Here is a 12,804-nt window from a genome sequence, read left to right as displayed (position 1 = left end):
AGAGGTAATATCCAGCATGATGACTGTGGTTAACAATATGGTGTTGTATACTGGAAATTTGCTAAGAGATTTAAGGTGCTCTTAACCACATGCGCACAAGCACACCCACAAAAGCACAGTAACCTTGTCAGGGGATGGACATGTTAATTGGCTTCACTGATGTAATAATTTCTCTGTGTATATATAGCAAAACATCATGTTATATACCTTAAAAATATACAATTTTTATTAAAAAACACAGTTTTACATGCAAAAAAAAAGAATTAGAAAATACCGTACTTTACACAAAAAATTCTCTCTGCTGGTAGTTGACATAAATATATTTACTTTCAGAACTGATGTGGATTATAATTACCAGTGACTTTATAGGCAAAAACAAAAACAGAATGAGCACTGTAGTCATTATTTACCAGAGCATTCCTAATTTCTTGTGGGGTTTGGACTTTTATAAGAGGTTTTCTTTTATCTCCCAACTTCTTGAGGGAGTAAATACTTACAAAATGATCTATCTGTTGAGGACAAATTTTAAATTAAAAGAAAGAAAAAAAGAAAATGCTTCTATCTGTTTCTTTCCTCTATTTGAAACAGAAAAGGGAAAAAGAATTTATCAAATAAGGCATTTTTAAATTGGCATTAAAATAAGATTTCATTGGATGTTTAAGAAGTCCAGGAACTGAGACAGCTCGGTTTTACCTTGAATTCAATGTTGTCATCATTTTAAATTTTCATTATTATTTACCTCATATTCTTTGTGGAGTAACTCAAGCCTAGTTTTCCGAAGGTGCTTCCGGACTATGTGGCTCAGCATAGGTTCACTTTCACTGGTCCCTCCTACAGGAAAAAAAAATCTAACTTCATTCTCATTTGGGCAGAATGAAAATAAAAATGAACCCTTTTCTTATTGTTTTATACAGTTCTCCAGCTTGATTTCTACTTATATGCATACTTCGGGCTGCCATCTTGGCCTTTTCTCTATCTCAAACCTAAGAAAAGATAAATATCAAATAACATCATGAGAAATACCTTCAGTCAAATACCATGTTGAATTTACTTACCTATGCATCTTATTATAGCAAACTTATGAAGGCAAATACTATATTTTATTAATTATCACATTTAGACTACTGCAAATATTAATACCAGATAATTGTTAAATAATGATAAAACCAATGATTATATGTATATACCGTGTTTCCCCGAAAATACGACGTAGCCAGACCATCAGCTCTAATACGTCTTTCAGAGCAAAAATTAATATAACACCCGGTCTTATAGTAAAATAAGACCGGATCTTATAAACTATAACACAATATAAGACCAGGTCTCATGTTATTTTTTGCTCCAAAAGACACATTAGAGCTGATTGTCCAGCTAGGTCTTATTTTCAGGGAAACATGATATATATATATATATATATATATATATATATATATATATTTATATGTGTATATATGTATATATATTTATATGTGTATATATGTATATATGTTTATATATACCAATAATTACAAAAATAATGTTATCAATAGTATCAATATATATTTCTATATATTTCACATATATATATTATCATAACCAATATATTCATTTAAACATATCTAGGTACTGGTAACACACTAACAGATTAATGTGTGTTTTCACTGATTCTAACAACTCAGTTATAATGGATTATAAATTATTGCATTATCGTCTACCAGTAATGACTCATTACAAACACTCAAAATGAGTTTTTCCTGAGAGCTCTTCACTTATGCTGTGGTGACTTTCTTTATGCTTCTTAGCATCATCATACCAAAGGCATTTTACAGATGTTCTTTTTCAGGATGTTCTATCCAAATGCAAGGGTAGAGGAACTATTTTACTTGAAAGAATTTATGAAAAATCACTTAAAAAACTCGCAGCAGAGAGGTTAACACTGCAGTGTGCAGCAGACAGAGAAATATTCCTCTCTCAGACTTCACCCCGTCACCCAAGAAAGAAACCTCGGAGCTATCTCTGCGTCCTCCTTCAGAGCTCTTAGTTCCAAAGTCCCACTGGTTCTTTTATTCTAGTTTATATCTTCTTTTCCCTTTCCATTGTGAAAATCTTATTTAAGTCTATTTCCCCTAATTTGGGACTACTACAATGATTTAAGTTTTCAGAAAAGTGTTTTCTATACATAGCTAATGATATATTTACTTTCAATTTTTCCTAAAGCAAAAACAAATAAAAATAATTTTAATTGTTGCAACCTAAGAAAAATAATTTAGATGAGCAGAACAAAAATCCAACACTAAAAAAGCTCTTTCAATGTTTTTCAAGGATCTTCTAGTTCAATTCTTATCCCTCCCCTTACCCATACAGCATGGCCCTGAATGTTCTTTGTTTACCTTAATCCAGACTCACATTCTCCCTCACCGAGGCAAGAGCCTCCTCCCTGAACTGCTCGCATCCTGTCTCTCCCCTACAGCCCAACCTACATACCATCACCTGAGTAAGGTTCTTCAAGCATATTTTGGGTCATGCCACTTCCTTGCTCAAAACCATCATGCCCACCTCATCCTTCTCACCCATAGAGCAAGTCCCCGATTGAATTTGTCACTCAAGATTCTCTGCACTGAAGTCTTAATTTACCTTTTCAGTCTTATTTCAGTAGTCAGACCCAAACTATACTGATCATTTCCAACAACATGCTTTATGTTTTCCTACCTCTAAACTTTAGTTCACACTATTTCCTCTGCATAAAATGCCTTCCCTAATCTTTAGAAGTTGAAATTTTATCCATCCTTAAATCTCTATCTTAAAGGCCACCTCTTCATGAAGTTTTTCTCGATGTTCCTAATTGAACCTGCTTGCCTGAACTCTGTGGGTCTTTTCTTGGCCTTTAAACATTTGCTGTTTTAAACTATTAATATTTTGGTCTGCGTGCACAACCTCTACCAGAATGTAAGTTCCAAGAAGCTCTAAGATTTCTCATACTGACTCGTGCTCCTCAGTTCTTCCACTTACGGATGATATAAATGACCAATCCATCCAGTATGATATTGCAAAATAACATCATTGAAAGTTGTCTATTTTGGTCTTCTTCTAAATATACACTATTTACAGACTGTTTCACATCTATTTCTATGTGTTTATAAAATAGGCCCTTACCGATAATCTCTTTGCAAGGATTTTCCGGAGTGATGGGGACTCTGCAAGCTGGACACTGGCTATTATTCTTCAACCACAGATCGATACAAATTGAACAAAATACATGGTTGTTGATGCATATGACAGGCTGGCGCACCTTTGAAAAAAGGAACATTATTTTTAATACAGAGCAACAGTCGTAACTAGAATCCCAGTAGGTTTAGTTAAGAGCAAACGAATTGCTTCTCTAGAGTACAGCAGAGTAAGTTTAGAAGCAGAGTAGCTGCTTCTGCTACCACATTGTTTCTTACCTATGTTTAACGGAGATACTACCTGAGATACCGTCATAGAGACTGAAACTCTTGACATATTATGAAATGGTTTTATTTTATTCCAACCATACTCATAGCCAAAAAGAAAATACATTTTGTTCCATTAAGGCTGGGACAATTTTCCTTTAACTATTCTATTTTAGAATTACGAATGAGGATTGGAAGGGTCTTTTAACACCTTCTGATGCTTGAATCTTTCCCTCAATTCATTCTACTAGTATGTTACAGAGCAACAGCAAATTACATCTTACTAGCATTCACATCTTACCAGAAAATCCCCCAAACCAGAGGCATGAAAGCTAAAACAACCCTAAAAGACATGAGTCCCACTCTCAAGTGGTATATAATCTAAACAGCAAACAATGCTGACAGAAATATTGACATACATCAAATACACAAATCTTTGACTCCATTTAACCAAGTACAAATTAGTAATACTTTATGTGTATATAGTCTTATATTTTACAAAGGGCCTTCACATGCATTTTCTCTCTCTCTCTCTCTCTCTCTCTCTCTCTCTCTCTCTCTCTCTCTCTCTGTGTTGTTTTTAAATAGTGGCTCGCTCAGTGTTATCTAGGTAGAAAACAGAAAAGAAGTTGCTTGGGTTCTGTACCTGATATTATGCTGTGGTTGTTTATATAGTTATTATCTATCTCCCCCGAAGGAAAATAGAAAAGTTGTTTTAGTTTTCTACCTGATATATATTTATTTACATATTTGTTCTCTATCTCCCCTATTAGAATGAAAGCTCCATGAGGGCAAGACCTTCCTTAGTTTCATTCATTCCTCAATTCCTGGTGCCTAGAAGACAGCCTAATACACGGTAGGTACTCAATAAAGGTTTGGTGAATGAAGTAATTTGCGATTAAGACAGTACTTAACATTCAGTTAGTTGGGGAACTTGACAGAGGGAATAATGACTTAACGTTCTTCGCATAGCACAAATTTAACAATAAAAACAAGCAAAAAAAAGACAGAAATGCTTAGGCTTTCACTTGATTTATGGTAGTTTTACTGTAGGACTTAAAAACGTTTATAGGAATTTTCAGTATTTTGCTGTCCTAATGGTAATAATACTATCTACTGGACGATCACAGGAAAGCAGAGGAAGCAAAGGGAGGAGGAAGAGACAGAACCACCACAGACTGCTTTCCACATGGAAACACTCGTGCTGCTGTATGCCCACCTCAGTATGTGAACACTCAGAATATGAGCAGTCATTAATGTTAAAGAGGTCCCTACCCTCACAGAAATCGCAGACATATGGCGGCCCATGTCAGGCACGTAAGCAGTTCACGTCTCACTACAAAGTGCTTTTGGTCTTGGTCTGCCTTTCCAAACATTTAGATGCTTCCTGGATTACGAACTCTAACAAGAAACTAAACAAAGAAGGTAATTCAACATGGATTTAAACTTCCTCTTGGAGAAACCAATTCTAATCCGTTCAGTTCAACTGACTTGATAGGACTGAAGTAAGTAAATAAATAAATAAGACAGATCAGGAAGCACAACTTCTCAAACTCTTCTTCTAAAGTATTCCTACCAACAGCCAGAAGTGAATGGAGTGTGATTTATAAGAAATACATATGTGTCTGTGTGTGTCATGTGTGCGTGTATATACCAAATATATATATAGTCATTCAGATGACCTAAGTACCATATTCCTCAGATATATTTGGTCTTCATCCAGAGGCCCTGGCTCACAGCTCCCAAAATCCTTGGAATTTTCTAAGTGATGAGAGCAACAATGGCGTCTCTATTAATGAAGAGACTTTCGGATTCCACCCAATGGTGGGGGCTGGCTGCTGGTAGAAGCCAACTTTATGGTTAGAGGTGTCAGTCCTACCCGCTGATTTCCAGGCAGGGGAGAGGGGCTTGAGGTTGAGTTAATCACCAATGGTCAATGACTCAGTCAGTCATGACTAGTAATGAAGCCTCCATAAAAACCCCAAAGGATAGCCTGTTGGCCTCTTTTGGAGAGTTTCCACATCAGAGAAACAGAACGTTTCCACGTGCCACTGTGCCAGGCCCCAAGCTCCAAGAGGACAGAAGCTCCTTTGTTTGAGCCCTCATCCTATGTGTCTCTTTACCTGGCTACTGATTCATATTCTTTAATATTCCATGTAATACATTGGTAATCTAGTGGATAAATGGGTTTTCTTTAGTTCTGTAAGCTGTTCGAACAAATTAATCGAACCCCTAGGAGGGGGTCATGGCAACCTCTGATTTACAGTCAGTCAGTCAGAAGTGCAGGGAACAGCCCGGGCTTGGGGCTGGCTTCTAAAAAGTGGATGGTGGTTTTGTGGGACTAAAGCCCTTTACCTGGGGCATCTGATTTTATCTCTGGGTAGATAGTGCCAGAAGAGAGTTGATTTCTCAGACAACCTACTGGCTTCTGAGAAGTGCTTGTTGGTGTGGGGAAGCACACATGTGCGCGCACACACACAGGCTGGAAGCTGGAATTAGGTCTGGGAACTTTCAGGGAGGTATTCCTAGTCAGAGTCTCAAGAGGCAGAAAGCTTGAATTTTCATTGCAGATTCTGTTTTTTTCCCCTAAAAATTCATGTGATTCGAAAGTCTAGACCATATATATCCATGTGTGTTTTAATTTCATCTTTAAGTCATGAGATGTTTTAAGAACAAAGTCTCAAACTAAGTACCAAGAAGATATTGTTGTGTCTGTCCCATAGCTTCCCCAAATACGTGCATGTACCCCCACAAGCACACACCAAATTCCCACAATACTCTTAGAAGTACGTATACTCCCAAAATTAAGAAGCTGAGCTAAAGGAAGAAGACTTATCTCCTTGGACTATTAGAGTAGTGATTTAATTTCTTTTTTTAAGTCACGAACCCATCTGAAATGGATGAAAGTCAATGCTGAAAACATAAAACTGTGCATATTATTTAAGGGGATTCAAGATGCTCTACCACCCCATGCAGGATTCCCTTATGAGAAGCTCTCATTTAAAGGCAATCAGTATTTTCTATGTAATTGCGCCCACAACAAAGGTTAAATATCTCTCAGTCTGAAAAAAAACATGGTTTTTGGAACAACTCTGTGGTTGGTGCCATCATTAACTAAGGTGAGAAAGACACATGGTGAAACTCAAAATTCTGTCTTGGCCATGTTAAATTTGTGAGGCCACGCTGACTTTCAAGTGGACAAGGCGGGTTCTGAAAATCAATGGCATAAAAAATGATGGCATTTAAACCACAGGACGGGAGGAAAGCCCCTGCACGGGCAGAAAGCTGAGACAGGGCATTCCAGCAAGCAGAGGAAGAGGAGGAGCCAGCAGGGAAAGGAACTAAGGCGGGGCCTGTGGTGGAGGACAGGAGAGTACGGTCTCACAGAAGCTGAGAGAAAAGAAAATTTACGAGGCAGACAGTGGCCAAGAATGTCAAAGATTGAGGACGGACTGAGGGTGATGCGGACAGAGAAGTGGCCATGGGACTTAACAGCATGGAAGTCACTGTGATCGCTCACTGACAAGCAGTGTTTTAGTGAATGGCAGAGATGGAAACGTGATTGGAGATGAAGACAGAGAATATAGACAATTCTGTCATGTTTTGCTGTAAAGGAGAAAACATAAAAATGAGGCCATGTTAAGGAATGCCAATGGGAATGATACAGTAAAGAGAGGCTATTAATGATGGAGAAAGAAGGAGGGGAGGGATGAGAGCCACACAGCCAAGTTCCTAAGTCACAAGGTGGAATGATGTGTAAAGCACAAGGGGAGATTTTGGTTTGTACAGGGATGAGGGTCTGTTTTCCATTGTAACAGAAGGGAAGACGCAGGGAATGATAATTAACACAAAGGGAGGAGCTGGAAGATCTGCTGATGGAAAGATTAGTGAACTCATGTTGCAGCTGTTTCAATTGCTTATATTTTCTCATTAAATATGAGGTGAGGTTACCAGGTGAAAGTGAGAAGTGGACAGGGATATCAACTTGAAAAAAATAGGAGAATAAAGCAGTTATTTTGAAAAGTGAGAAAATAAACCTACTAGAGATATGTAGCAGGATTGCCAAACACTGATGAGTTCCTATTTGAGGTCTGCGGTTTTGACGGTAAAATAAGACCAATTACTGTGTTGCCCCAAAAATAAGACCTAGCCGGGCAATCAGCTCTAATGCGTCTTGTGGAGCGAAATTAATATAAGACCCGGTCTTATTTTACTATGATACCAGGTATAATATAATATAATATAATATAATATAATATAATATAATATAATATAATATAATATAATATAATATAATATAATTAATATAATATAATACTGGGTCTTATATTAATTTTTGCTCCAAAAGACAGATTAGAGCTGATTGTCCGGCAAGGTCTTGTTTTCGGGGAAACACAGTAACATAGGTGTATATTTTTCTTACCAACTTTTAGGGGCTCAGGTTCAGACAGGAAGTAAATGAGTAGCTGGGTTTACCCAGAGTTGGGGTTTTGCCACGGAGGAAGAAAGAGATAAGGGACTGATGATAATAAATGACCATGGCTAATAAGGGAAATGAGCACTTGAATAGTAATGACAGTGAAAAAGTGAGAGAGTCACAGAGTCAAAGATGGGTCTGGGTGAGGCTGAAATATTGCTGGAGAGTAGGTCTGATCCTCCTTAGGAGGATCCCGTAACTGCCTTAGCCACCACATGTCCAAAACCAAAGCCGCCTCCACATGGTCGCTCCTCCTCCTATACTCCCTCCTGTCTGGTTAATGGCACCACCGCCCACTTACCACTTGGGTTAGAATACTCAGAGCTGTCTCTGACCCTTTTTACTTCTCACCATCCAATCTGTCAACAAATCCTGGTATCATCCATCAAGAGATTTTAAGATAGGACAGTATCTTATGTATCACTAAGTACAATGAACGTAAAATGCTGCCAATTAGAAGTGTAAGATGCTATCACTTGTAGCATACAACCAGACTTCAGAGATGTTACAATGTGGAAAAAGTACATCCCAGAAGAGTTGAAATATGGCAAATCTACCTCTAAATGCTCTTTTACCTATCATCAATGCCTTCTTTTCCATCTTAACCTCAGTGAGTTCAGGTTCTCATTCTTTTATCTCTCATCTATTATAATGACCCCTTCCCAAGCTTCCTTGCTTCCAAATGTTCACTTCCGGTCGCCTTTCATACTGATGCCAGAGCTATCGTCCTAAAATATAGATAAGCAGCTCTCATCGCTCTCCTGCAAAACAGCAATGGTTTTCCCTACTCACAGTTTTAAGTATAGCACTCAAAGAGCAACATACTCTTGTTCTTAAATAGCTATTTCCCTTGATCTGCTATTTCAATACTTGACATAACCTAGAGCAACCGCATAGGCCTAGTTGATGTTCACCAAAAAGAATATGAATAGTGGAGACTTAGCTTGATTTGTTCTGCTTATCTCCAGCTTCCCCAATCAAAACAAAATCTCTCCTACATTTTAAGATGAAAATCAAATGCTATCTCCTCTGCAAGGCCTTACTGATGCTTTTTAGAGGCGACTGGGTCTTTGTCTGATCCTCATAAGGATACTCCTTCTGTACCAACGTAACGTTCACTGCTTTCTGTGTTGTGCTGGGCTTAGAAAACAGTTTACATCCCACCTTCCCTACTGGATTTCCGGCTCCTTGGGGGCAGTGGCAGTGTCCTGCGCAGCTTTGTATCCACCTACAGCTCCTGGTACCATGCCTTGCACATTTTCTAACATTAATAAAAGTGAATTCTGATGTTTTAAAATGAAAGGCTAAGATAATGCTCCTGAAAGCACTTCAAGAAGCAAAAGGTCAACGGCCACTGTGAAACTGAAAAAGCAAAAGTTGAACCTTTCCCTTTAATCTGTCACAATGATACAGAAGAACCACCACAGGCAGACTACTTGAATCGAACAGCCACTGGCAATGCCACCTACAGGAGAATGATTTTCACTGTTCAGTATCTGGTATTGTCATTGTATCAGATTTCTAAAACACTTGACTAATTCATTTCTTTGGACCAAGTACTTATCAGATGATGATTTTTAGGTTTAAATTTAGCTTAGGAGAACAGAAACCTATAAAGGAGAAAGAACTATTAAACCAAATTACAGCACTTGTTATTTATTTGACTCTAGGAGCAAAATACAAAAAATCTAGCCCTCCCTCAATTGCTGTCCACCCATCTCCCTCGACCCAGATTCTGCTGTATACAACACCAAAATACACACATAATTTTAATAAGATCTAATTATAGCAGAAATAGTCATCATTTGCCTATGTTATTAGACTTTATATCTAATTTAATCTCAGATGAGCTGTGGTAATAAAACAGTACTCTTACGAAATAAAAATGCAAGATGACAATGGCAAGGGTAAGCGACATGTACAATTCCAAACTCATCTGGAGTAAGCAGGCTGAAATGATATCCTAGGTAATGACCCCTGAGGCCAGTGAGGAGGAGGAGGAGGAGGGAGGGAGTGAGGGAGGGAGTGGGGGAGGGAAGGAGCAGGACTGTGAGAGAAGAGAAAGCCAGGTACGAAAGTGGGCTCTTCTCACTGGAATGGGCCTGAGGGGGGCAGTCCTAGGTGCATAAAGATTAACCCTATAATCTGTAATTCATCCTTTCATAAAACTGGCCCACATTTGGTTGTCATGGCAAAACACAGACATGGTCAATTAAAGTATTCCATGTAACAACAATTTGGTTTCAGCTTGAATCCTAATTGAAGCGATAAGTGCCTGGAATTATCTAGAGATAAACTGGTCTGCCAGCATTCTGGTGGCAGTACCAAAATGTCCCTTAACAGATATCCTGGGCTAGACCATTCCTTTATTTCTGCTGGCTCACTAATGCAAAGTATGGGAAAAAATTAAGGAGAAAGAGGCAAGACAATGTCATACAGAAATCATCCCATAGGATCTGTGTCTAACTTCTTCAGGCCACATAGAGCTCTTACAACACTGGCAAGATTGATAAACATTAATGGGCAGAGAGAATTCACCTTTATGACTAAGGTAGAGACAGAAGTAGTAAATGCAAAATGTTTCAACTTTCCAATTTTAAGTCCTACATTTGTATTCAAAAAACAAAGCACTGACCAAATGCATACTTGCTATCTCCACTACTTCCTCTTCATTCTTCCCCCACCCCCTATCCCATCAGTATCTAGATGATCTCTTCAGATTCAGTGCCCCCCACCCCCATCTCTTTTACTGTAATATACACCTTCCCGCCTCCATAGTGACCCTCCAGAAATAATGGCCCCTAATTCTGTTGAACAACCAAAAGTGAAGATTGCTGATGGCAAGATCTGGGGACAGCAAAATCTTGAGGGCAGTACAACAATTATCTGGAAGGGGGACAGGCAAGAAGGACCTTACAGCAGACCTCAGAGGTGGCTGGAGATGCTGTACGTCAGAGAAGTGGAAGTGACATTGGAACATGGCGCTACTCCAGGCCATGGCGTCTCCAGTACCCTACAGCTGTGTGTGTGTGGGAGGGTGAGGGGCACAAGCAAATCAGATTTGCTTCAACTGTACCACAGGCAACAGTCATATGGAACCAGTGAGAACCCCGGGTTGCACTGTGGCAATTCCCAAACAAACCAGGTCTCCCACTGTCAGGAATGCAAGTCATCCAGTCAGTGCAATGGCCTCACAAAGCAAAGGGGAAGAACAGTTACTAGAAGAGGCTGGTTCCCTCAGTTTGAGGGCCTGCCTCAGTGCCCGTAGTAAAGGTTAACATTGATTGAACACTGTTATGTGCCAGACTTTATGCGAAGCACTACATACCAATTACTTCACTTAATCTTCCTCCAAACACAAGGATGGGTATTGATACTATTGCCATTCCCATTTTATGGATAAGGAAAATGCTCTGAGAGAGATCAGTAACTTGTCCTATGTAAGGTCATACAACTAACAGGTGGAAGAGCCTAGATTAGAATTCATGCAGTACGAACACAGAACTCAGGCCGGCCCTCAACCACAACACCATTCTGCCTTCATAGTAGACAGATAAAAATGCCTGGTTACAATTTGTTCATCTTTTATTATCATATTTAATTTGACAATACAGCTAACTAATATAGGAAGAAAAAAATAGGACCCCAAAAGGGTCTGCTGTCATGGATGAGCTCAAGTGAGTTTTTGAGACGTAATCTACTCAAGACAATGGTAGCAATAGAGGTTCAAATGGCGGCAACTAAGTCTTAGTCTTATTTTAAAAATGGGGAAATCAGCCCCCTCTATCTTATAGCACTGGTGACAGGAGTGAAAGAATAATGAAATGCATACAAAAGCATTCTGTAATCTGCAAATCACTATATTCTATTAGGTATCATTTTTTTGTTAAACACAAAAAGCATAGGTATGGAAAATCAACCAGAGAGAACACATTTTCAACACAACTGAAAAAAGCAGCCTATTAACTAATGGAAACTAGAGATAAGGTACACTCTAAGACCGAATGAAATTTATTTCTCAAGGATATTTTTATCAGCCTTTAGGAAATTCACTCAGAATTTAACACATACGTGTGGGTACTCATGGCAAGGGCCAAATGTAGATTGTAGCAAATAGATATATCATCTCCTCCTGCTCCCAGCCATGTACACAGGCAGTGGTAGCAAATGCCAGCTCAAATACCACCCTCCCCCAGGCCCTCCTTGATCTCTCCAGTCAGAATTGATCAAGCCATTCCCTATATGCTCTCACAGCACATTTTGTTGGCGTTTCATTCTGATTGGTATCAAGCGTTATTAGCTGCTTTCATGCCTGACTTCCTACTACTTCTTGAACTTAGTAAATTCACACAGAACCCCAAACACCTAAGGCAGTTGATCATATTGACTGGCACTCAAACATTTGCTCTATGAAGTTTGTATTTCTCAATGCTAAGCCTGCGGCTGTAGGTTCAGTCTGCAATTGGGGGGCGGGGGGGGGGGACACTGACACACCCCAAACGTAAGAAAAATTTAGTGGAAAAAAAAATCTGGTTGTTCACAGTATCTTCTCCATTCTTGATGCACATGGTAAAGAAATGCTCTTTTGAAAACCGAATGGGAGGCACAAACGGAAAGGAGAGAGGAATGCAGCAGAACACTCCAAACTCCCATTTCTAATTCAAAACTTTCCCCACCTTGTTTCACACCCATTTTAGGCACCTCTTGCATCACAAAGAGAGGGTATTCCATCGCGTGACTCATCCGTTCTTGGAATCCAAGACCACACCTCTCATGCTAACCACCACTCAGGGACACGTTCTATTTACTTTTCAAATTCTGCACCCAGAGCAAAGGCCATTCAAGGTCGGGGGAAGCAAAAAGAAGGATCCGGGACCTGGAAGATTCCCTGCCTAGCACTGCAGGCCCAATACCATG

The 12,804-nt window shown here is 39.1% G+C and overlaps 1 protein-coding gene across 2 annotated transcripts in view; it reads right to left on the bottom strand.

Annotated features, from left to right (window-relative positions):
- Window positions 1-12,804, bottom strand: part of OBI1 (ORC ubiquitin ligase 1) — a 39,723-nt gene that overhangs the window by 26,316 nt on the left and 603 nt on the right. The window contains exons 2-3 of one of the 2 annotated variants that reach the window (XM_019742584.2): window positions 3,133-3,268; window positions 740-831 (exon numbers count right to left, since the gene is read on the bottom strand). In XM_019742584.2, the coding sequence (XP_019598143.2) occupies window positions 740-831; window positions 3,133-3,268 (228 nt within the window). Of the gene's footprint in view, window positions 1-739; window positions 984-3,132; window positions 3,269-12,804 lie in introns of both variants that reach the window. The other variant, XM_074329417.1, reaches the window with a different exon arrangement.

The sequence above is a fragment of the Rhinolophus sinicus genome, chromosome 16, assembly GCF_057876585.1.
Source record: "Rhinolophus sinicus isolate RSI-liver-muscle chromosome 16, RSI-T2T, whole genome shotgun sequence".
Taxonomy (NCBI): Eukaryota; Metazoa; Chordata; class Mammalia; order Chiroptera; family Rhinolophidae; genus Rhinolophus; species Rhinolophus sinicus.
This window is presented reverse-complemented; position numbering and strand designations above follow the sequence as displayed.